The sequence below is a fragment of the Coturnix japonica genome, chromosome 4 (assembly GCF_054131305.1).
Source record: "Coturnix japonica strain WE chromosome 4, WE-NBRP24, whole genome shotgun sequence".
Taxonomy (NCBI): domain Eukaryota; kingdom Metazoa; phylum Chordata; class Aves; order Galliformes; family Phasianidae; genus Coturnix; species Coturnix japonica.
In genome coordinates, this window is record NC_140666.1 from 69018904 (window position 1) to 69044521 (window position 25618).

A 25618-nucleotide genomic window follows, 5' to 3' on the forward strand; every position below is an offset into this window, starting at 1 on the left:
TGTCAAGGAAAAGTCTGCAAGCAGGACACACATAGTGTGTATTGGGCAATGTACAGGGCAATGTGTGAGGCTCATACTTGATCACTTCTTAGGCTGGCATTTCTCCCAGTGGTCCAAAATTGGAGAGGTGCTGAGAGTTTTGCTGACCCCAGGAAACATCAGATTCATACTAAGGTGAAGCCAACAAAAGGCTGGTAAAACACGCTGGTAGATGGGTATCTCTGCCATTTCTGCTCTTCTTCCTGCTTTTCCATAGATCTGTAAAGCCCTTTGAGTCTGCACGGACAGGGACCAATCTCAGTTGCATGACTATTGCATTTCTTATGTATCTATTCATAGCATTTTCTTATTAAGAGATTTACTGATTTATTAGGACACTGCAGATAACACCTCCTGGAGCCACAGGATGAATTTGACTTCCTTTTCATTTCTTCCCCTGCAGAGACAATACCATAACATAAAGCAAGGCAACATCCTAATGCCAAGATAAAAATAAGGATGAAGTTATTGGTGAAGATATGTTAGGTTCTGCTTGTCTATTCATACATTTCCTTCTTTGTGGTTGGAAAAATGTATGCAGACAAAATAAGCTTGGAGGGCAAAATATACTTGTATTACTTTCTTATTAGCAGCTACCCAAAATAGCTGTTGTTCCACTGGAAAGTGTTTTCTTTAGTTAGATTTTTTTATTCCCTGAACATTTTATAGAAATAAGAGTATTTTAATGTTCTTATTAAATGCTGGGAGATAATTTGCCATGAAGAAAGCTTTCTATTACACAAATTACTGATTTTTCAGAAAATTTTTATACCAGAAATCAGATTCTAATGAGTAAGGATTTTATTATTATTATTATTATTATTTTTAACAGCATGGCTTACGTACAGATTGAAAATAAACAGGGGACCCAAGGAATGTTTGCAGACTTTGAAAATCATATAAGAGTAGTGTTTAACTAGATACAGTGTTTAAAACATTTTGAAGAGTTATCCTTTTCATTTCTACTGGATAGGAGCAATAGTGAAAGTGACAGATGAATATCCGTAGCATTTTAAATACTGAAAGCAACTCTGCTTTTAAATTTCTTTACAGGTCTTTTGAGACTGTATAAATTATTAAAGAGGAAGGAATTTGATGTCTTTTCCACTTTGCAGTGACTAGCATAATTTTTATTTTATTTTATTTATTTATTTGTTTGTTTGTTATGGTACCTCTGTGGCAGATGTAAAGATATGGCTGAGTTTGAAGATAATGAGTTTGTGCTGAGCAACTTGTTTAAGTGCTGCTCTCCGATATTCACTGTTAATATTTCAAGACAGTCAGAACTGGCAATGAAAATTCTCCTCAGTTTTGTCCTTGCTTGTTTCTGTTCAACCTTTTCAATGAAGCACACTTTCCTTCTAGATCTCTGTCTCTTCTCCTTTTCTACTACAGCCACCTCACACCAGTCTATCGTTTGCAGTAGTGACAGTGATTTTAAACAAGAGTTTAAAGTATAATCATGCTTCATACTGCATTACAGGTCAATGTTTCTGTTTTTTAAAAACAAGTTCTGAGTGAACTAATACACTAAAACAAGGGCCCAGCACTGAGCCAGTGGCCATGTGGTGCTGGGAATATCAAAGATCAGACACACCCGGTCATGCTGCCATTTACCAAAGGCTTGTTTGAAGAGCCTTCAATTAATTCTCAGACAATACAGAACCAGACAGAGTGGCACATACACCTGAGGGCTGTGTTGCTGTTTAAGGGGAATCTCAACAAGTTGGACATCTAGGAATTTTGAGATCTGAGAGGTCAACAGAACTGGAACAGATAAGCATGGAAAAAGTGCAGGGGGCACCTTATCAAGGTAGATAAGCATCAGATGGGAGGAAGTAAAGTAGATCAAGACAGATTGTCCTCAGTGATATCCAGTGAAAGGGCTAGTGGAAAAATATTAAACAAAGAATATCTTGCTTATAAACAGAAAATCCCTGTTTTACTGTATGAGTGACTAAGCACTGACTGGCACAGGTTGCCCAGAGTGGTTATGGATATCTGTCTCCTCAGAATCACTGGGAGCTTGACTGCATGACTGTGGGCAGCCTGTGCTGGCTCTCCCTGCATGGAGAATGGGAGTTGATATGGGTCAATTCCAGAAGATCTGTTCAACTTCAGTCTGTGCAAAAGCTGTCAAAGATAATGCTGGAAAGAAGGCTGGATTCGTAAGACTAATTTATCTTTTGAAAGAGCAAATAAAATGCTTTGTATCTTATGCCATAAAATTAAACAAGCTCTAGGTTCAACCTTATTTCCTCTTCTGTGAGTTCCTTTCCTAGCTTTCTGGCTTGGAATTTGCCAACTCCAAATTCTGTGTTAAATCTGAGTAGTACAAGTCCATGAGATGAATGATTTCCAGCTTTGCAGATCTTTTCTCCTGGCCCCCTCCATATTAATAGTGTGTTTTTGTCTGTAGTTTAGCCTTTTGACAAATACGTTATATGATATTTTTTTAGAAGAGGCTTCTCTCCAGTCTGTCAGCAGCTTCTTTATTGACCCAAGTTCTTTTTGTATTCACCATTATGCTTCTGGAGCCTGGGTGGGTAGGTATCCAGATAAACAGTCTGCACTCTATGACTATAAACCATACAGAGATTAGGAAATTCTCTCTTCAAAATTTGCCCAGTTTCTGGGACAATATGGGTGGGTCGTTAATCACTCAGGAGCTGCATCAAGGACTGAACTTTTCCAGCATTAGGAGCATGCAGCAGAACAATATTACTGGTGTCTCTAGGATTTTTTTCTTTTACTAATTCTGTAGAACATTTCTCATCCATGAAAGGAATTTAGGAAACATCACATGGACGTGTAGCATTCATCTGCCAGTCAATGCATTAGGTGACCCACTGCCATTGCCCATTTTCTCTTACCTAATATGCTAATGTTCAAATTTTCCTTAGAACAGTAGTTGGAATTCCTAATACAAGAAAGTCTCTGAGCTGCAAGTACCACATCAAAATTGACAACAGCCACTGTATCTGCAGACAGTCTGATTCAATGGATCACTTCTGAGAAGTATCATTTTAGTGTGCTGTGGACTAATCAGTTAATTATTTAATTGATACTCCAATTAGGATAATTTAAGTAATTTGGGTAAGGAAGAGGTTTGTTTTCTCTGCTAAGCTACAAATTCATGCTTTTCACTCTCTGTGGTGCTTAGGAAATGGAAAGGAGGAAGTTATAAAAGAAGAAAAATAAAAGAAATCATGCATTGCATCAGCATAACAAATTAAACAACTAACAAGCACATATTATAAGGTAAGGAAGAACTTATTTAAAAGTTACTACAAAAGCAATAGATCTTACCAACAATAAAAACACACTAATAAGGACCATTTCCCATGGTGGGATGCTGACTAAAACTGCATCTCCACTGTGTTTTTGCAGTGATATAGAGCATTCTTTTGTCCAACATAGAAAAGCCAGCATGTGAGGAAGCTTTTCATGACATGGTTCAGGTTGTCAGCAGTTTCTTTTTCTTTTCGTGACTAGATCTCTTACTCCACTTGTAGCTTGGAATAGTCCTTTTATCTTACAGTCTTGCAGCTGTCCCCAAGTCATGATCTCCTGTTCTTCATTCTCCAAATTCACAATAAAAGTTTGTAAATTATTTTTTGTGTGTGTGTTGCAGACCATTAATGATCAGATCAGATGATTTCCATTTATTGTGAGCTCTTCACAATGTCATAACTGACTGCTTGAAATGATTCCCTTTTTCACTGCTCACACATTACAGAGGATACTATGCCTTAAGTATTTATGCCTGAACAGTGCTTGCTTTGTTGCCAAGTTATACTAATGATAGCATCTCAATGTTCAAGTTGAATGAGTATAACATATATATCGGTATTATTTTAAGTATGGATGAGATAGCAATCATCACTGCTAGAGAAAAAAATCATAATCCAATGAAAATAAGCTGCGGTACTCTGTTAATTTCAGCAGTGTATCTAGGTTGTGACAGAAAGTATTAAAACTATTGATTTCACCTGTCTCCTACTGCAGATCTTGATCTTTCTGTTGTTCAGTTTTCACCTGTTTTTATTAACAGTAATTTTATTTTATTTTTGAAGATGTGTAAAACTGTTCCCTTTCCACATGTGAGAATTGTTTCTGACATTTATTTTTTATGGACGTTGGCATTTGAATTCTCGTGGTAGTAATTATACTTGAATCCCTAACACCTGCTTGAGTACAAATTGTGTATTATAAACTTGCATTCAATTACACTTTCCATTAACAATATATAAATTTTTTTCACATCTTGATATGTGTTGCAACATAACAATGAACACTGCTGTTCAGAATTAATGCCTTCTGCATCAGAATTCATTTTTATCAGTGTTGAAGAAATAAATAGGGCCCCAAAGACAGACAAGAAGTGACTGGAGCACCTCTCCTGCGAGGAAGACTGAGAACTGCACCTGCTCAGCCTGAAGAGGAGGATCAGAGAGATCTCATAACTGTGTGAAAATACTTGAAGAGAAGGTGCAAAGAGGATAGAGCCAGACTCCTTGCAGTGGTGCCCAAGGATAGAAAAAAGAGGCAATAGAACCAAACTGGAAAGCAAACAGTTCCATCTAAACATTAAGAAGCACTTCACTGTGCATATGATGTACAGTGAGGTTGATGCTCCTCTCCTCCCTCTGCAGTGGTGCATACTGCAGTCTTGTTGCAGGAAAGACAATGATTTTATTTTTTTTTTTTAGGAATTTTACTAAAATTTGTGTTCTATCTACCTAATCAAGGAACGATACTAACAGTGGAACCTGAAAGCCTTATCCTTCAGGAGCCATTATTGTTCACATTTAGTAATTTTACATAAATGCTTTTAAAATAAAATGCAGTGTTGAAGGTATAAAATAATCTTGATGAATCCCATTTGGTATTTCAGTTAAGTGCCTATGAAAACAAAACAAAACAAAAAAACCCAAGATAATTTAGATGAAATTGGAAAACCATTAAATTCACATTTATTGTACAGCACTTTAAGGAACTGAAAAGGAAAAATATGTGAAAAAACTAAGAAAATAATCACTTCTAGAGGAAAATAAATCAAGGGGGAGAATTATCCAAGAAGAATACTTCAGAATATGACTCACTTATTTCATATCAAGTTACAAATTGCTTAGAAATGCAATATGTTATTCAGATGTTTATTTGGAATGGATTTTCAACTAAAATTTTTAGAAGATGTTATTTCTCACCCTGTCTCCCAGGCTGATGTTTCTACAAGTAACTCAGTCTCTTTAATGTTCTTTTGCACTTCACAAAAACTGACTAGATGAAGTAACGTGGTATATTGATGGCGTAGTGGTTTTAACAAGTAAGTCGGTAAAAAGCACAACAAGCATTTTCTTCCTAACCCAGAAATATGATTATTTCAGCACATCACAAATTAGGGTTAAAAATGGGGTTTGCAGAAAACACATCCTACCACATCCAATTTGTAAATGTAAAAGTAATGTTTGTCATTTGTGGAATGCATCTAAGTGAGAAAAGTCTTCTATAACAAAGATCACTGATGCTTTAAGGATTATTTTAAAAGTAATAGTCACTGATATTTACAAAAATGAGAGACCCCAAGTTTTGCATCCTCCCAGCACCTACAATTGTATAAAACTCTTTAAAGCATAAAAGTATTTAACAGGCTCCTGAATTCAGTAAATTTAACATTGGATGAAAATCGTTTTTTCATTTCATGGTATATTTCCCTCATTCTGAATCACAGACACATTCTATGCAATTGTCATTAGTTTGATAATTAGGGAGTGTCTCAAAGATATCTCACACACAGTACAGCAGAATGTGGATGTCAGTATCTACATCATTATAAATAATTTAAGATAGATATCCAAGTGTTTGGAATGTTGTCTTGCTAACTGCTGTGATGGACTTGAATCCAATTTACTGAGTAGTTGGATCTTTGATTCCTTCTCTTCCCCAGGAGAGCAATGGTGCTTGCATTCAGTAAAGGGACAGCTGGAGGCTGGGCGTAGGTAGTATCCTGAACAGATCTTCCTGCTATCTGAAAGTGCATGGCCTAGACCTTAAGCTGCCATGGAGGAAAGAATCAGATTGTGTTCAAGGTGAAGCTTCTAACTTTCCTTACCTTCTCTTGTGGCAGCTATGACAAAGCCTATACCTTGTGGTGCTCACAATAGGTTCTATATGTGCTTTGTTAGAGATGGGAGAACAATGACAACTTGTATAGATGCAGCTGATAAGAATGATTAACCTCCTAAACCACACCTCAGCCACATAAGTCTTGCTCTAGCAAATTTCCTAGCAATACAGGAACACGTGAGAAAAAAGAAATACTCTTTTTTTTTAATTTTTATTTTTTAATTCACACAGTCATGAACAATATTTCTGATTTTGTTAAATGTTCTTTCTTCTCCTATATATTTTTCTTCTAAAAATATTAGTACTTAGATGTGTCTTTAATTTAGAAGCCATGACATAGGTGTTTAAGAAGAAAGGGATGGATTGAAAGGGACATTGTACTTAACAGTAAGCTCACATTGTACTCAACTTCTAGTAAACCTTCCTTTGCACAGTGTCTCCCTTTTTGTTCTTACGGCCTTCGATCCAGTTATAAGAGGCTATATAACAAAGGGGAGGTTATGTAATATTGTACTGCTTCAAGTAAAATGTATTTCATATTCATTCCTCAGTAATATCTCCCTTTCATAGTTATATTTGATAGTCACCATAAATAAATTCAGGGTTAGACTGCACCTCTCAAGGTGACTTGTGCAAGATAAAGGCAGTTGTTATTGTGTTTCAGCTCTTTGTAATATATGCAGAAGGCAAGGAGGGTTTTATCAAAAGAAAAAACATTTCTTTTTCCTGCTTTTCCTTTCTTTTCTTTTTTTTTTTTACAGCAGAAGGTCAGAAAAAAAAAGAATACTATTGAACTTAGACTTTCTCAAAGAAAACTTGTAGAGCAATTGAAGGGGAACAGCTTTCTCCAAAATTGGTTTGTTTAAATTCCAGTTCTGTGAGGGATAATTTTTCTATTCTTAGCATATTTCATCCTTATGACATTTTCCCTTATCTTAGTGATAAAAATTCTTCCTTATCATCCATCTTTTCCAGATCTTTTCCAATATTTCCGGCTTCAAGCTTTTCTAAAATTAACTTGCTTAATTTTATTTGTTTGGGGATTCATTTTAGTTTGGATTTTGATTGCTTTCCCAATATGTTGCATTCTGGTGAATTTTTTATTAGCTGTTGTGATTTGATTTTTTTTCCTTAGCATCAGTGCTTAACATCTCATTTCCTTTTCTAAAACGGTGAGAGCATACAAGGCCATTTCTGAGATCCTCATTTCTCCTAAAACCCACAGGAAATCAAATGTTATGCACCTCTTCTTGGGCACAGAATTCTAAGGAAAAAATTGTTTTATTTTCAGAAATTTCTGAATTCATGGCAGAGAAGTCAATATCAGGCAAACCTCAGCTGCATAACATCCTTTGTAATTTGAAAATATGAGGATTTAAGGGATTTTAGTGTATGGAAAACCTTTCCTGAGTAACCTGAAAAATTCTCCCTGTTGCCCTACAGTGGTGTGGGGATGAGACAGAGCTAGAGCTGCAGGCAGGTGCACAAAGCAGGGTGATACCCAGATCCTGTATGGCGCCTGGGTCAGGGAGTAACTGCTGCCACTTATGCACAGGGCCCGATGGAAGTGGTAGGCAGCTCCCAACAGCCATGTAAGCCAAGAAAAAGAGAATTGGTGCCAGCAGCCCCAAGCAAGTGGGTAACATTTTTTTCCCCCTTTCCTTAGGGTTTGTGAATAGTAAATTTGTTTGAGGTATCCCCTTTCTGCTTCACCCATGTAAATGAGCAAACTGAGATCAGGCTATGCAAGATGGGATGCACATGAGTGTCCCATCCTTCTGCAGGAGAGAAGTGAAGATCCTGGAGAGCATGGGATAACCTACCAAGATGAAAAAAAAAGAACATACACTTAGGCAAGTAGAGGATTCATATCATTAAGTGGTTTTCTATAGAAACAAAGTTTGCCCAGAAGGGAAAGCTTGCCTAGAAATGATTCAAGCCAATATTAATTCCCAGCAAGTCCCATGCTAGTTCACTAAAATAAAAATAATTGAGAACATTTGTTCTGATAGAAAGATACTAGGTGCACCCAGAAGTGCCTTTGAGAATAAAATTCCCTCTACCATGTATCAGATGTTAGAAATCATTTTACTTGATGTATTTTGGCAAACCAGCTTGTTATTAATAATATTTTCCATTTATGAACAACTGGGATGGTTTAAGTGTTGGAATAATGCTGAAGAAAATTAGCAATTGTAACAAGTATTAAACTGCACTAAAGGAGCTTCTTGGCTCACAAAACTCACGATATTCTGACAAGGGATATTTAATTTAAGTTTATTTAAGGTATTTTCTATCTCCTCCAACTTGCCTGTTGCCTCAAATTATTTTTGATATGTAGAGTAAGAGTATATTCATTAGTGCACTTGAGTGCTTTGGACCAATCTCCAAAGAATTCTCTTAAAGCAGATTACATTGTAGCTTTTGGTAAAATGCCGCTTGGGCTTTCACAGTTTCCTTTCCTTCAGCTCTTCTATTCCCAGTTGAGTTAGCCTGATTTACATGAAAAATAATTATATTTTGCTTGTCCTTTAAGCTACTTCACAAAAATTCTACTCCCTCATTTTGCATGCACAGGACACTCAACTGTACTTTCCTTTTGCTTGGCTAGAAAGTGAAATGGTCCTGGCATTTTCTTCTCTAGAATTAATAACTCTGTTGCCTGTAAACAAATACAGGTACATCAAGATGTTAGAGTTGATATTGATATCCAGGTACCATGGTATCTTCAGGATGCTGTATTTAAAGCTCATATTGTGAATTTGCTGTGAATTCTAAGTGGGATCTGATTGTTTTCCAATAGCACAGCTCCAACACAGCAACAGGTACAGTGGAGAGATGACTATGTAATAGCCATGTTCAACTCTATGTCATCTAAATGTTGAGGGAGCACACCCGACCTTCTCTTATCCCAGGTACTTCCATTCAGAGTGTATGAAAAATGATGTGAGACATATATTAATATCTGGATAGCTACTCTGCTCAGCAAGATCTGTCTTTTAAATGCTTGTTTGTCTACTATTGTATCCGACAGTTTTGCTTTTTTCCCCCTAAAATGTGTTTCCACACTTAGATGTCATTTCAGTCTTTAAGAACTGCTACTTTAATCTGCTGAATGTTGGATGGTCCCTAAGGGATTTTAGGACACCACTTAAAGTCAGCTATTATAACTCTTTTTTGCTTTATGACTAACACAGTTATTTTGAAGGGGAAAGAATGCCTACAATGCAGATAAAGGGCAAAAAATAAAATAATTATACTTAGGCAATTCATAATAGGAAAAGGAACAAGGAAACACATTAATAATTTGTTATATTTAATCACAAGCTACTGTGTTACTCCCTTAGAGGGAGATTTCCTGAAGACATTCTGCTCAAAAATTATTGAATTATGTTAGGATGAGAGATTATTTAAGAAATTGTGTGAACTGAGAGAATCAGACACATCAGGGAGGTAAAAATACATTGATTGCCTAGAAAGGACCTTTGGGGATTTATGTATTTAGGGGGCTGAAAGATTTCAGGATACATTATAAAAATGTGCTGTGGCATACCAACTAATTCATCAGTAATTTCATGTGATGGATTGTGATTTTTATCAAGGACTCCAGAAGTTCATCTCATAAGTATTTGCCACTATTTTATAAATGTTTGTTTTATACAAACTGCCTCTACTAGTGAAAAACTATCAGAGATAAAGGAACTGTCACTCTGATTTTCTCATTTAGGTCTCAGAAACTATATAATGTTAGAAAGAAGGCTTCTCTGGCTGAGTGGAAATATGGCTTTCTGTGCAAGGGGAAACTGTACCTATACAGATGCTCTTTGGGTCCATCAGGAGATAAACTGTGTCTGGAAAAGGCTTGTGCGAACAAAGCTTCCAGCAAATCTGTATTGAGATTGGACTTTCTGTCCATCAGCAACTGTAGCAATGAGAATATGCAGACATTTCAGAGATGAACAGGAGGTCAAGTGGTGTCTGTATGGGTGAACTGAGGGCACCATGAACTTATGTGTCTGACATACCTCCTAATTTGGGAAATTCACATACCACTGCTCAGTGACTGCATACAGCTAATGCTGCAAAGGCTTGCGCTTTAAGGTAGGATTCCTTCCTCTTCATTTCTAGTTTTTTTGGGGATTTTTAAAATATATTTATTAATGACTTATGTGATCCTTTTTGCAGTGGTTTACAAATTCAGTATTACCATTGGGTTTTAATATATATGCCATGTTTTTCATGTAAATGGGAACTGTTGAGTCATGGCCTGAAATACTGATTGATCACCTGGGGAAAGGATAGAGTCAGCCGTGGGAACACAGGTGAAGGCAATTCAGCTGTGTTACCAGAAGGGGTGGAGCCAGGCTCCACTTCTCTTAGACCCCCCACTTAAAGGCTGACTGGCACTGGGCAAGGATCCCTTTCTGGGCATTCCTCTCTGGTGTAGTTTTCTGCTGTGAATCAGAAATCTTCTGATATGGGTAAGCAGTCTTTTTCCTTACTCTTATGACACCCTTCTGTTATGGTGATCATCCCATTGTATTGATCTCCCTAATTGCCACACCACGTATTAAATATTTTGTTGTTGTTATTATCCTTCAGCCCAGAGCTACCTTTGTCTCAAGATTTCATTTCTTTAGTGACTAGTAACTGGCTGTTTATGAGTTAAGCCCTGTGGTTTCTGGTGTCTTCCTACACTGATATTTTCAAGGTGTGTGCTATTGAAATTCTGAGATCTGCTGTATTTTTCAAGAGCCTTAAAATTATTAATTCCTGATGAAGTATGACATAGGCAAACCCACAGTCTTGCTCAAGACTTTTTATTAAAGAGTTCACTCCACAGATACATGTATTTCTATACAGATATGCTCTGGTGACTAATTGAAAATAATACATATCACAGAATCACCAAGGTTGGAAAAGACCCACAAGATCATCCAATCCAACCAATCATCAATAGCTCGCACTAAACCATGTCCAAATGTTCTTTGAACACCCCTGGTGTTGCTGACTCCACCACCTGCCTGGGTGGCCCATTCCACTGCCTGACCACTCTTTCAGACAAGTAGTATTTCCTAATGTCCAGCCCAAATCTCCCCAGGCTCAGTTTGAAGCTCTTCTCTCTAGTCCTATCACCAGTTACATGAGAGAAGAGACTGACCCCCAGCTCACTACAACCTCCCTTCAGGTAGTTATAGAGAGCAATAAGGTCTCCCCTGAGCCTCTTCTTCTCCAGGCTGAACACTCCCAGCTCCTTCAGCTTCTCTTCTTAAAGCCTGTGCTCCTGACCCCTCACCAGCTTTGCTGCTCTTCTTTGTATGCACTTCAGGGCCTCAGTGTCTTTCTTGCAGTGAGGAGCCCCAAACTGGACACCATACTTGAGGTGTGGCCTCACCAGTGCTGAGTACAGGGGGACAATCACTTCCCTGTTCCTGCTGGCAATGCTGTTTCTGATGCAAGCCAGGATGCCATTAGCGTTCTTGGCCACCTGGGCACTACTGGCTCATGTTCAGCTGAGCATCAATCAATACCCCCAGGTCCACTTCCTCTATGCAGTCTTCCAGCCACTCTGCCCCAGGCCTGTTGCGCTTCCTGGGATTGTTGTGGCCAAAGTGCAGGATACTGCATTTGGTCTTGTTAAAGCTCATCCCATTGGCTTCAGCAATATCACTATAATCAAAATTCCTTTAAGTAAGAGGTATACAAGACACTAAAATTCTAGTAGCTATTTTTGATACTTTATAGCATGTTAGTTTTGGTCACCACCCTAATTTATGTATATGAATTGATAGTTCATTGTTTTGTCATAACGTTCTAGGAGAAGATTTGTGGAACTAAAATCAAATCCTTGGTGTACTTCACGTATTATTGAAAACTGTGTAAGAATGACACTGAAATAATTGTTTGAATGCAATGAATATGTAAAATTCAATGGTAGGTTGTACTGGGATAAAATTCCTAAATCACTGGTTCCAACTTATTACCAGCATGAATTAATTCCCCTTGCAAACATAACAGCTGTGTTTAAAATTCATTTCCGCTTCACACAAATACTGATATCACCTTTAGCAGGCTTGTTAGAGTGGCAGCTTAAAATGCATAATAGTAAGACTTCTCCCACTAAAGACCCAATGTTTTAATGGTTACACATTCCAAATATGATTTGGAATCCTTTATTGAAAACAGTGGACTGACTTTCTTGTGACAGTGGGCAGGACAGGACTAGAAAATAAAACATTCCAACTACCAGGAAGAGTTCTGGGCAGAAGTAAGTTATGTTGCAGGTAGGAGATCAAGGAAGAAAACTCCTAGCAGATGAATTAGCAGAAGTTACTTCAGGTAACAAAAGTTTCAAGTGATTTATGAAAAGAGTATTTGAATAATTTCTGCAAGCTGAGGATAACTTACTGAAGGACTTAAAAAAGAGGCACTAAAATTTACATGTTTGAAAAATAGTGTCTGAAGACTCATTAGCAGAATATACCTCTGGAGTTTATACCTCACTTAACAGGTTCTAAGTGCTTTCAACTTTTCTGTTTGACATATAAAACTATGTTTAACTGAAAGTAGCTGTATTTAACCTCTGTTTTGCTTGAAAACTTTCACAGTTTGTTTTTTCAGTTTTGGTAAAGATGTTGTGTATATGAGAGTTTGCCTTCTTTCTCCAGTTATTTCAGCTGTCTGAGACATTATCTTACCTTTTGTTTCCCTAAGAAAGCCAAACATTATTACAACAGATTTGATTCTTCTATCCTGAGTGGTAGAGTAATAAAATGATAAAGACCCCATTATGCTCTGTGGACCAATGCAGAATTGAAAGTCAGAGATCTTGATGTACTTATATGATGCTAAGAATTCTAAGGACAGTCACCTATTTAGTTTTCACCAGAGTAAGAGCAAGAATTCATTCCTGCTGTTGTGGAATGTTAGTTTTTCTGTATGAAAAATGACTCTCCAAGTTTGTGTATTGTTCAGATTTAGAGAGAGCATAAATTTATATGCCAAAAGAATGAGCGAGGCTTTCACTCTTACATCCCACAGGTAAGAAAACATTGTGCAGTAGGATTACATGTATTGTATCTATTTTGCACATAAATAGGAGAATTAAGTCCAGAAGGCTTTTGTTTGATGTGCTACCGCGATCTGTGTGTTCAAACCAGAACCAAAAATGTTGAAACTATGTCTACAGCAGCAAACTGTTTCTTGTCTTTTCCATCCTTAGAACTTCTACTAAGGGTAAATAAGACAAGTAGATCAACAGGTTAATCTTCATAAAATATCAGAAAGACTGGCAGCATGATTTTCTTGTACTCTGATAAGAAAATTACAACTAAAAGCGCCTACTGAAATTTAACATATGGGAGTGGTTCTCATGGGCATAAGAGTTTCTTCACCTTTTCTGACCTGTTCAACCTAGAGTTACTAAAGTGATAGTCATCCTGCTGTGTATTTATGGTTGAGAGGACAGGACCACAGCAGTGTGAAACTCCTAAAGTATATGTGCTAATAAATAAAAATAATTGTAGCTTTAAATAATTTAAGCTATCAGATCAGCTTGTTTTTGTTTTAACACTTTGCTACTGATGTATTTTTCCTTATTGTCAGCATCTTTATGCTTGTAGACCCTGATATTAATGAGTTTATGTTGTGTCTTTAAGACAAGAACAGCAAAATACAGAGATGACTTTTAAAAACTTTCTTTTTTTCATTTCCTATGGATAGATAAAAACAGAAAATATTATTTCAGCACTGTGAAAAATTTTACCTAAATTATTCCTCTAAGAAAATCTGACTATTTCAAAGAGTGTGCTTGCAGAATAAAATCATATCCTGCTGTCTTGAAATGCCTCTAAATAAGAAAAAAAACCCAAAAAAACCAATCCCTGCTACATACATTATGTAAGATTACATTAGGTTCATCTCGTATGACATCCCACCATTTTATGTAATCCAAAAAACTGTTTTCAACACATTTTCATCAGAAACTTGAATGGGATTAATGAAGTCATCTGTCCTCAACAGAAGCAATGTGTAGGGTTACCCATTTGTCACAAATCATTAAAGATGTTATGCCTGTGAAAAAGCAGCTTAGTCTGAGCCTGAACAAGAACTATGTTCTAGGACATTCACATAAGGTTCCAGCAGGAATACTTGCTGCAAACAAGAATCTCCATCATCTCAAGAAGGCAAGTGGCTTTACTTTTTAAAGACAGTTTTTAGTGTTTAGTCACCAGGAGAAAAATGTTCTGTGATATGTATTTGGCAGAGGACTACACCATTGCTATTCAAGAATATTCTGCAATTTCAGTATGTTCCTACAGTTGCTAGTATTTGTGCAGCTCTGAGTCACCTTATCTGGGGCTTATGCAGGGAATAGGAACAGCTGGACATAATGTGTCAGTGAATCACAGACAAGCGATAGCATTAAAGAGTTCTTTTTAATTGCGATACATTTTTTTCAAGGGTTGGATTTCATTCTACTGTGGACACAGACTGCAAAGATACAGCAAAGTCTGAGGCAAGCTAAGAGCGAAGTCTCTTGTTCTTGCCATGATTCAACGAGAGAGTGTAGGTGGACTTCAGGTCCAGCTGACAACCCAGATTGCAAATGTCAAATCCTAGAAGCAGGGCTACCATAAAACATTATGGTAACAAATCTGTAGAATTAGCAGAGGCAAGAAGTGTTTGTGGTGGACAGAAGGCTCTGCAGGAAGACAAGGGTGGTGAGTCAGTGGCACAGGCTGCCCAGAGAAGCCATGGATTCCCCATCCTGGAGGTATTTGAGGTCAGGTTGAATGGGGGCCCTGGGCAGCTTGACCTGGTAGGAGACAGCCCTGTCCATGGTAGGGGGGTGGAACAAGGTGGGCTTTAATGTCCCTTCCAACCCAATCCATTCTATGATAAGACTGAACAGTGACTGTCTTTTTATCTTTCTGTCTTTCTAGATGGATTTTATGCTTAAGGCATATGCTTTCAATTAACTGGAGTATATATGTGTACCATGATGAAATTTAACTAAGTACTGAAAAAAAATTATACGAAACCACGGATATTGTGGTAGGTAGTTAGAAGAAATTAAGTGGCAAGAAAGACAATTAAAGTTTGAAAAACAGAAGTGGGACATAGCCCTCTTAAAATAAACTTTCTCAGAAAAAAATAGTGTGACCCAAGAGGAATGTCATACTAGTTGTAAGTGGACATCTGTGTATTGATCTGAAGGACTATGATAAAGAATCGTGTAGAATGTGTGATGGTGTGGTGTGCATTGTATAAGTGGTATATATATGGCTGTGGTATACATCATCAAATTTTGTATGAATGCCAGCTTTTACTCAGTAGCTACTGAAGACCTGTGATTTGCAGCTCATAACAGATTGCAGTATTTGCAAAACTTCCTAAGGAAAAGGGCTAGCCTCTGGGTGGATGACATTTTGCCAGGAGCTAATGAGTACTTAATGTTGAAAAAGGATTAGCAGTTTAGAGGAAATATTTTAAAGTAAAGAAATGAAACAACATTAATTAGAAAATCAATTTTAAATTGTATTTTATTTTATGAAATCAGATTAAGTAAACTTATATTTTTTCATACTAAATAACAAAAGTCTTTTACATGGCTAATACAGCTTGGTAATGGTTCTCAAAACGTGCAATGCTTTTAACTGCTATTAGGGAAATCAAAGCCTATAACATTCAGAGTACCAGCTGAAGCACAAGATAATGTGAATATCACCAGTCTTATCAGTGGAATCATTTCAGGAGAATGGTTGAATTACCCTGGGGAAAGATCCTACTCAAGAATAATAGAGTCATCAGTGATACAAACTGAAACATCTGTTCCCTCATTCTCCAATCAGAAGAATGAACTGGTATTGATATTCACAGCTGATGATGACCTTCGTGAGAGCATATGATAAACTGTAAGATAATTATTCCACATTTTAAAATATTTCTACGTCATTCATTAGAACTATCTTGGCAAAGCAGTATGTTTTTGTCATGCTAAGATGGTGAATTTTCATCTCATGCAGATACTAGGATATGCAATTCAGTGATTAAAGGATGATTGTGCAACCAAGAGAAACAAAAATCCTGGGATTAAGGGTAGTCTAGTTCTACCCCTCCAGTGTTCTTTGAAAAAGAAAAATACTCTTTGGGACATGTTAAGAAATACAATCAAAGCACTTTTGCATTGATTATGTGATTAAGTAGTTTTGAGAAGATACCATGGAATACAACTCCAAAAATGCTGGCAAATTTGATACAATGGAATATATGTTACATTCTTTACTCTTTAAATGTCATTCTGACTTGCCACTGCTCAATGCTGACAACAAGGTTTGATACCATCAGCAAATTTTTACTGGTAATTGATAATATATACAGTCTTCTGAGGATTTACCATGGCACACTACTTAAGAAGGTTATTTTTGCTGTTTTGATTTCAGTAATTAAGTTTAAAATCACTGCTGGTTTTACATTACATATTTTGACCTATTTCTACCACAGAAAATAAATCTATTGATCTGACAGTTAAGTTTACAGCAAATTACATTGTGGGACATTGTTTGGCAATGTAGTGAATACTCAATAACAAAATAATTTAAAGCTCAGATCTCTCATTATCCTAGAAAATGTGGGAGATACTGATAATTATGATGAATTCAAAATGGAAAACTTTTTCTTTTAATGTTTCTTACTGTAACTCACAACGGGAAGTTGGGAAAAGAACCTTAAGAAGGAAATTGGAGATGTAAGAGAAAAAGGAATAACTAGTGCACCTAAAAGAATGTATGCCCTCAGTAGCGCGCATGGAAATGCAATCTAATACACCAAAATGCAATCTCCTAAATACCTTGGGCTTTTGTTAGAATTGAATTGTCCAGAGTTCAATTAATAACAATTACAGGAGTTCAGCAAATGACATAATATATTGCAGAGAGAGAGCTAATGTTCTGGACAGCAATTATATTGCCCTTCATTTGGATTTGCTATGGGATTCTCTTACTGAGATTTTAAATCGGCATTCTGGAAAGAGATTTTCAATTATGTGACAAACCAGACCTATGAATAGGATTCATCTTTTTTATGTCTTATGCTTTGCTGATTAAAAAAAGAGGCTTCTTATACTCTAAGGTGAATTGGTCAGGACAGAGTATAGTGAAAAGCTACTTTCAACTTTCAGCAGAGGCTGTACCAAGTATCAACCAGATCTTTCTGAAACAAGGAAAAGTGCAGACCACAGTCTTTTGCCTGCCCCATTATTTTTCATTTTCACATGTCTTTGTCCTCCTGATCTGGCTGGAACAGCAAGTGCTCACAGTAGTCAGATAGGACAGCTGCCCTGTTAGCCTTTAACAAAATAAAACCAGACAGATAATCAAATATTAGTCTCCTGAGAGTGTCCTGTAAGCCGTGAAAAAAATTCTTGTTCTTATCATTCTCTCAGAATTTCCATCCTGCCTGGAGACAAAGGGAAATGGCAAAAAGAAAAGTGTTCTTGCTTTATGATTTGAAAGTATGAGAGCACCTACATCAGCAGGCTGATTTGCCATGATTCATGCTGGGGTCCTTGCACTCTAATCAGAAAATGTGGCTTTAGCTACTTTGGCAAATACAGTGGTGTTACAGAAGGTCTTCTGTAGGAAGGAAGTTCTGCACGAATGTGCACAAGAACTTCTTTACAGTGAGGGTGACGGAGCACTGGAACAGGCTGCCCAGGGAGGTAGTGGAGTCTCCTTCTCTGGAGATATTCAAGACCCGCCTGGACACCTACCTGTGCGACGTGGTGTAGGGAACCTGCTTTGGCAGGGGGGTTGGACTTGATGATCTCTAGAGGTCCCTTCCAACCCCTACAATTCTGTGATTCTGTAATAATGCATAGCTGCTGAGGATGCAACATCAACGCTTGGAATTTTTTTATCTTAGAGTAATGCTAATCTGGTCCCCCAGGCTGAAGACCTATTAGCATCAGAGCAGAGTAGGTTCCAGCACTCCTGCAGTTCACTTTCTTTTATCTGCCTCCCAAAGATGCTGCACATATCTCATATGCTCCAAGGCCAATTTGTCTCACACACTCGCAACTATGATGCAGCCCTCTTCCTGTTGGCCAACACATTCCATAACAAAGTCCACTGTCTTGAAAGGTGGGAAATCCATGGTCCTGAAAAATCTGGTGGCTGTTGCCTTCATTTTCAGAGGTATTTCTGGGAGGGTGAGAGGGAGGCTGAGGAAAAAAAAAAAAAATCACTTTCAAACAGCAGAAGTAGAGTGTTGATGTATAACCTGAAAAAGAGAATGGGGCAAGGAAGTTTTTACCTTCTGTTTTCTGATTAATATTGAAATGCTTCAAGTTCTATTGAAAGGCACTAGGAAGGCCAAGGGAATTTTTGCGATTTGAAGCGATTTTCCTACACCCAAGCACTTCAGCCGTGTTACCCTGTATCTGTATGCACTTCAACATGTTTCATTTCATTGTGGCATAAAAGGAGAAGGGTAACAAGTGGTAATTATAAAATATGTGGTTTTATATGATCCAACCCTCCTGCTCTCCCCTGTTTTTAACTCAGTTTTCTCCCCACATTCACGGTTTTTGACTTGAGATTATTTCTCCCATTTGATTTCTAAGTGCTCCTAAACTCATACTGTTAGTAATCATTTTAATGAATAACATAAGTGAGTGAACAGTTAAATCAATGTATCGGAGATGAAATCTTAATTAAAATGGTATTTAGCTATGGGAGGTGAAAGTTTTATAATTTATATTCTATTAAGATGTTGACCATTTCACTGAAGGCAATTATTGCGTGTTTTTAATCATAATATGAAAGCTACACTGAAGTGATGTTTCTACATCTTTCTTGCAAGTAAATTTACTACATTCATCCTTAAAGGTACATTTTAAAAGGTCAATGCTAAAGTGTCTGTATTCATTTTCTTTGTTGTTGAGATGCTTTTTATAGCAGATGCAACAGCAAGTTACTGTGCTATTTGTCATACCATTTTTGAATCTTATTACACAGTAAACATTCAGGTAGGATTAAGTGTGAAACTTTATTGCATATTTAAAGCCACTTTTTCTGATTTGTCCTATGAAGAATTTAAGTATTTTCAGTTGGGCTGTGGTTTCAAACTACAGTGCATCTGGTTGCAGTTGCATTTGTGAATGCTCATGCACACGCACAGAAATTACAGGGGTAAGGCACACATGTGCCCCGGTGGTGCAAGTGGTAGGGATGCCACCTTGCAACACCGGAGGCCCTGGGTTTGAATCCCCCCCTGTGTTGCAAGTGGTAGAAGTGCTGCTCTGCTACACTGAGGCTTTAATCCTGGGGGGTTGGACTCGATGATCTCTAAGGTCCCTTCCAAACCCGCACGAGACTATGATACTATGATAAATGCACTTTGTGCATACATAGAGTCTCCATGTATAACTTCACCAAAAATGTAAGAAATAAATCTACTCTTTTGAAGAATGGCTGCAATAGTCTTTCAGCTCTTACTATGGTATGAACTTTTATTTCCATGGAGGACATAATGATGTAATTATTTTCTCTTCCCTCTCCATGCGTGGGACTGGGACATCTTTGCTTTCAGCAGGGTAAGTGTTCCTTACATAAGGACAAGAGTCAAGGCCACCAACTTTCCTCAAGCACTGTGAATACGGCTGGGCCACACACTAGTGCCTGGTTTTCAAAGATCTCTATGCACTCAAAGTGGTATGCAAGCACCCAGATCTGCCAAGTTTTATGTGTTCTGTCAGGAAAGTGGTTGTGCCCCAGAGAAATACAGGGAAGGTATGATATAGCTATGAATTATCACATGATAACTTTTGGTTCTTCAGTTTTTCTGAACAGTGAAACTTTGAGAACTCAAAATGCTTTTCAATAATAGGGTAAAGCCTCCCAGATGCAAAATATACTTTTTTTTTTTTTTTTTTTTTTTTTTTTTCTTTTAATAACTAAGTGATAGACTTAAAAAGGTTTTGAAAGGTGCTGTTCTTCTTTTCATGGACTCATTAAATAGGACTGGACATGCTAGAGAGATACAGCTTTTGCCATGCAGAGGGTATTCTGGTTTGTTTCTCTTTAATAACAACAGCGATCAATTTTGCTTGAATGTTAACATTGTTCATTTTCTGAAGTGTTACCTAATAGTTCTGAAATTGCATTGGTGACCTCTCTGCTGTTCTTTCTTTCTTTATTTATTTATTTTATTGCTTGGTAGCAATAAAATAGGAAATACTGCCCTACCACTCTCTGCTGGAGAATACATTTGCAAATGAGAACATAAACATCGTTTTTAGGTCAGTTGCTCCAGTATCAAGTGGGTGATGAGCATTAGATGGTCTGGATAACTCATTGTCCTTTAGTTTATTATACTGTATCAGCACCTCCTTTTCACACTCATTTGGGTAAGGGTAACTTTCCAGCCATCCTTCCCTCATTCCCTCTCCCATTTTCCTTCATTTACTTTTTCTTTGTGTGTGTGTTCATCAGAAATTGAGAATATTGAAGATTTTTTTTTTCATCCTTATTTTCTTCTCAAAGTTTAAGATTCATTGAATTACTGCTGTTAATCTGTGCTTAACCTTCTAAGTGTCTGAACCCTTTTTTTTTTTTTTTTTTTTTTTTTCAGGCAGCATTTTATTTATGGAAAATACTCTTTCCCCTTATTTCAGATAGACTTCTATTGTTTATACTAAAGTAACATGAAAATTCAGATTTGAGACTATTCAAAACCAGCATGTTTTATATTGTCTCTACATCGTTGTTCTTCTGTCATTTGAGAAACCTCACTGGTGCTGATTTATTTCAAACTCTTTTTAATGGCACTTTTATTCCCCTTAGCATTCTAGTCCTAGAAATCTAATGATTTTTTTTCTTCTTTTGCACCATTCAAGCTACATGCCTTTTTAGCTCTAATCCTCTGTCTATTCCTTTGGTACTAGCAGGTTGCTGGACTTGTACAGGAGGGAAATTGAATATCTTTAAATCTTTGTTCCAAACTGCTCATGTAGAAAGAAGTTGTTTTTTTTTTTTTTTTCTTTCTTTCTCTTCCAGAGTAATGGCAGTATTACTTCTTATGTCAAAGTTTCCAAGTAGTCACATTAATTATACAACATTTTTAATGATGAGATTAAATTTTATAGAGTGGTAAGAGTTGAAATGGCTACATAAACTTTGGAATCAAAGGCAGAGGGTGAGCTCATTGGTTGTTTTGTGAAGCATAGATGGTTTGAAGGATCAGTCCCCAACAAAACAAAACACCATGGCTGTTTATAGGGTGGAAGATGTTCACAGAGAGGAAGACCTGGAGGGGGGCTGAGATTCCCCCAGCAATAAGTACAAAGCAGAGCTGCTACCACCAGCTGCAGCAGGGCTTCCTCTGCACTCACTGCAACAAATGCTCCTCTGAGCTCATGCCTTTGCTATCATGCCAGGATGCTGCATTAATTCACCAATAAAGAGACCTCGGGTCATGCAGTAATGTGTGCTTTTACCTTCTGCCAGCACCCCCAGGACTGGCTATTAATTTTCAAGTCGTTGAATTTTTGCTTAATGTACTGCGGCTCTCTGAAGTGTGTTGAATTTCGTTAACCATTAGAGCAGCTGTACACTGTATGCCTAAAACAATAAAGGGATGATGTTGCATCGAGGAGAAGAACCCAACTCAAAACACTACCTTCCATCAGAATAATCACTGAACGGGGGATTGTTTACGTCGTGATACAGCTGCGTTTTTGACTTGAAAGATGACTACGACAATAAAACAGGTTGTTCCTCCCGCAGAGCTGATTGCTCCAGGATTGTCCCCTATAGAGAGCTGAATGCTGGGACACCTCCGGGGCCAGGGAAGTTTAGGGGACAGAGGCAGGGGCCGCCCCTCCACCCTTCCCTCAAAAGCCGTGCAAAGAAAAACGCGTTATTTACGCCCTGGTCCCGCCGAGAGGTAACCACCCGTCTCCACCGCCGGAGGCTTCTGCTGGTGAGAAACAGTTTCTGCTACTGCATCATCGTGAGGAATTGCAAGCTTCAGAATTAGTATTCGACTACATTTCTCCTAAGATCTCCCAAAAGAGGAAGGAGAAGGGAGAAAAATAAGGCGAGGGAGAAAAAGAAGAGGAAAAAAGAAAAAGAAAAGAGGAGGAAAACAGAAAAATAAATAAATGAGGGAAATAAGGGGACGTTTTGCGTTTTCCGCGCATCCTCCGCTTTCCCCCCTCCGGGGGCGCTCCGCGGCCGCGCAGAGCTACCAGCAACCTCCGAGCCTGCGCAGCTCTCTTCACCCGGCTGCGCGAAGGTTCCGCACTCACCCTTAACTTGCCGAGCGAGTGACCAACATCCAGAGGGGCGGCAGGGGGAGCGCAGGGGAGGGCTCCTGGGGAAGAGCTGGGAGTAGGGCTCCTCCATCCCCGAGATTGCAGCCCCTCTCCCCCCAGATCTGCTGGGCCGCGCAGTTCCCGTTGGGCTCCGCGCACGTTACCCCCCGGGGCTCTCTTCCCGGCGGTGGGGCCGAGGTTACCTCCCGCAACTCTCCCGTCCTCTGAATGCAGAAGGAAATAGCTAAATATATACATGTGGCTTTAAATGCACATTTAGTATTTTATATATTTCACATTTATATATCCTAAAGATCTGTTTTATTTCCCTCTTTGGAGAAAATAGCAAATCAATGCCACCCTTTCCCCCCAAGCATGTTTCCCTTCTAGTAAAGCAGGCTCCACCTCTGCCAGGGATTGATTCGCCGGGCAGTTTTTAGGATAATTTATGGAGCAACCTGATGAGCCTATTGGGCGCGTTGCTCCGTCCTTGTAGAGTGGGTTCCTACCTGTTTGGGTGTTTTATTTATTTATTTATTCCCCTCCCCCCCTCCTCCCTTTCCCTACTGTGTGCCGCTCGGGGGGGATGGGGGGGCGGTGGGATCGGCAGGGTCGCCGTTCCCCAGCCTCTCTGGAACAAAGTCGGGGACGGGAGAGCGCCCGCACTCACATGGACGCGTGGGGGGTGTCCGCATCCCGTTGGAGCTGCTGCCGCGGGGCTCGGCTGCTACTGCTGCTTCTCACCGTGCGCCTGGGGAGCGGGTGAGTGCGGGGTACCGGGTGGGGGGATGCCTTGAAAAGGGAGGAGGGGGCGTGCTGCTAAAGTGAAAAATAAAGCAAAATAATGGAAAGAATGATAATTAAAAAGGTACTCCGATAGGTTGAGGGAGAAGAGGGAACCGGCAAAGTAAAACTTCTGCCGCATCCCACTTGTTCGCGGGGAGAGTTTCGCACCGCTCTCCCCGCGCAACAAGCTGCCCCTGTGGCCGTACGCCCGCGTTTCCCTGGAGGTTCTGGCTCCGCGCTGCGGGACTGCGAGAGGCGGCTACGGGCGGGAGAGTGGGCAGCGTGTGGTCGGGGGCTGCCAGCCCCGGTTGTGCACGGCCCCAGTAGAGGAATAGGGCCCGTCGTGCCCGGCACCGTGAAGTTGGCAGCGGTCGCTTGGGGCGGGGGGGTGTGGGGGGGGAAGTTGCTAAATTGAAGTGCTGAAGGTACAACAGTTGGGTGCTGGTTGTGTAAATGTGTTATTTAGTGTCCACGAGAGAGATCTGATTGTTCAACTTCATTAGTAATTCAGTGATAATGTGCATCATTCCACAGGTTATACTCATAACAATCACACGGCAGCACTGAGTATTCAGCCGTCGCTCAGTCTTTTTGAAGGAAGACCAAATTATCATTCCAAGAGGCTAAAGCAGATGTGGCAAAAAATAAATCTATAAACAATTTCTTTTTCTTTTCTCACAAGTCTATTAGAATGTAGATCCTTTTCTCAAACTGACTGATCTTATATCAATCTCTGTGAAGTATGTTGATCTTAGAGCATCTCCAGAAGGCTGCTGTGATATCCCAGTTAGAGACACCATTGATTATACTTTTCTTATTCTGTCTTTTAAAACCTTGTCAGATTATGGAAATATTTTTCAAAAGCACTGATGGAAATTATACCAGTGCAGCTGTGCATTTCAGAATGCTTCTTAATGAACGTATTGTACCTCAGGTATGAAATATATTATCAAGCGGCTCGAGAGAAAAGAATCTGCATGCTAATTGATCAGTTCAAAGTCTTGGTTACAGGGAGAAGGACTAGCTGAAAAAAGTTACTTTTTGGTTCGTCAAAGTGCCCGTGATTACAGGACTAGACGTAGATTGTCATGTATACATCTCAATAGTAGCAGTTATAAAGAAGTTGATGAGAAGTTTTCAGTGAGAAAAAGAGGTGACTTACATACATAATTTTCTTCTATTCTTCAAACATCTTAAATAAAATGTAACCTTTAGCACAAATATGCATATATCTGTATGGACGGTTTTCAGGCTTGTCTTTCATTCAGAGGCTACATAGGAAAATGGTGGTTATTGAGAGGTTTCTGTTGTTATTATTTTAAGTGGCTGCAAATGGACATGCTTTTCAGATCCTCCTTCTCTGATGTGTGCTGCATTACAACTGGGCATTTGCAGAGAGCTCAGGAGCTTTTACGCCCTTTAGCAGCCTGTCACAAAGTAGGATGGAAACACAATTCTGCTTTGGATTCCTTTCTGTAGTTTCACCTAGAGCTTTTCCTTGAAGTTCAAACAAACACACACAGAAGCAACTCTCTCAAGAATAGGTTGGGCTGTGCCAATTATGTCTGGTTTAAAAAAAGAACAAAAAAACAAAACAAAAAAGCCCAACAGACCAAACAACAAAAAACAAATAGAGAAAACAAAAACAACTGCCTCGTCCTGAGGGAGCTAACCCATATTTTTAAGAGATACTTTTAAAAGGTTGTAAATGGCAGAAGTTTTCATGTGCATCCCACAGAATCATAGAATGGTTTGGGTTAGAATGGACCTTAAATACCACCTGGTTCTGAAAACCCATTGATACACCAAATATTTTGTGATGAGGCTGGGTAGAAGTTATTTTAGTTACAACATGTGAAGCTAAAGCCTAAGTGAAAAAGACATCAATCAAGAGTTTATTCCTTTTAGTGTACTGCTCCCAAAACCATAGCATATCATTAGATCAATCTTCCCTCACTGAAGAAATTTGCAGCAATTGAAGTATGTCCCATAAAGTAGTTGTTTTCCCATGGTTCTGTATGCATACTACAAACAGCCAGTACATTGCAGAGGGATGTTTTCAATAGCTTCACCTCTTTTATAGGAGAGGTAGGGCTGTGAGCCTTTCCATTGGATACACTTTGAAAACGAATATTTTCCCCTTCCACTGCAGTCTTATATATTCAGCACACTCATTATTCTTATTGAATTCAAATAAATGGGTAATTCATGGGGAGGCCATGAGGACTGACAACATAATTAATATCGCTTAGGTCTTAGTATATAGGTACAGATGCACTGCAACATTTCTTTTAATTTCTACAGAATAGAATGGAATAGCTTGGTTGGAAGGGACTTTCAGATATC

General features: G+C 38.6%; 1 protein-coding gene and 1 long non-coding RNA gene across 2 annotated transcripts in view; one reads left to right on the forward strand and one right to left on the reverse strand.

Annotated features, from left to right (window-relative positions):
• Positions 1 to 15695: 15695 nt before the first annotated feature.
• LOC146761117 (uncharacterized) lies at positions 15696 to 22898 on the reverse strand. The gene is made up of 2 exons (XR_014945997.1): positions 22481 to 22898; positions 15696 to 18391 (listed from the first exon to the last, which is right to left on the reverse strand). It is a non-coding gene; the product is annotated as an uncharacterized LOC146761117 (long non-coding RNA).
• Positions 22899 to 23074: 176 nt separating this feature from the next.
• Positions 23075 to 25618, forward strand: part of GABRG1 (gamma-aminobutyric acid type A receptor subunit gamma1) — a 49371-nt gene continuing 46827 nt past the window's right edge. Inside the window, exon 1 of the mRNA XM_015862458.3 lies at positions 23075 to 23248. Coding sequence (XP_015717944.2) covers positions 23157 to 23248 — 92 coding nt within the window. The 5' untranslated portion in view covers positions 23075 to 23156. The remainder of the gene's footprint in view (positions 23249 to 25618) is intronic.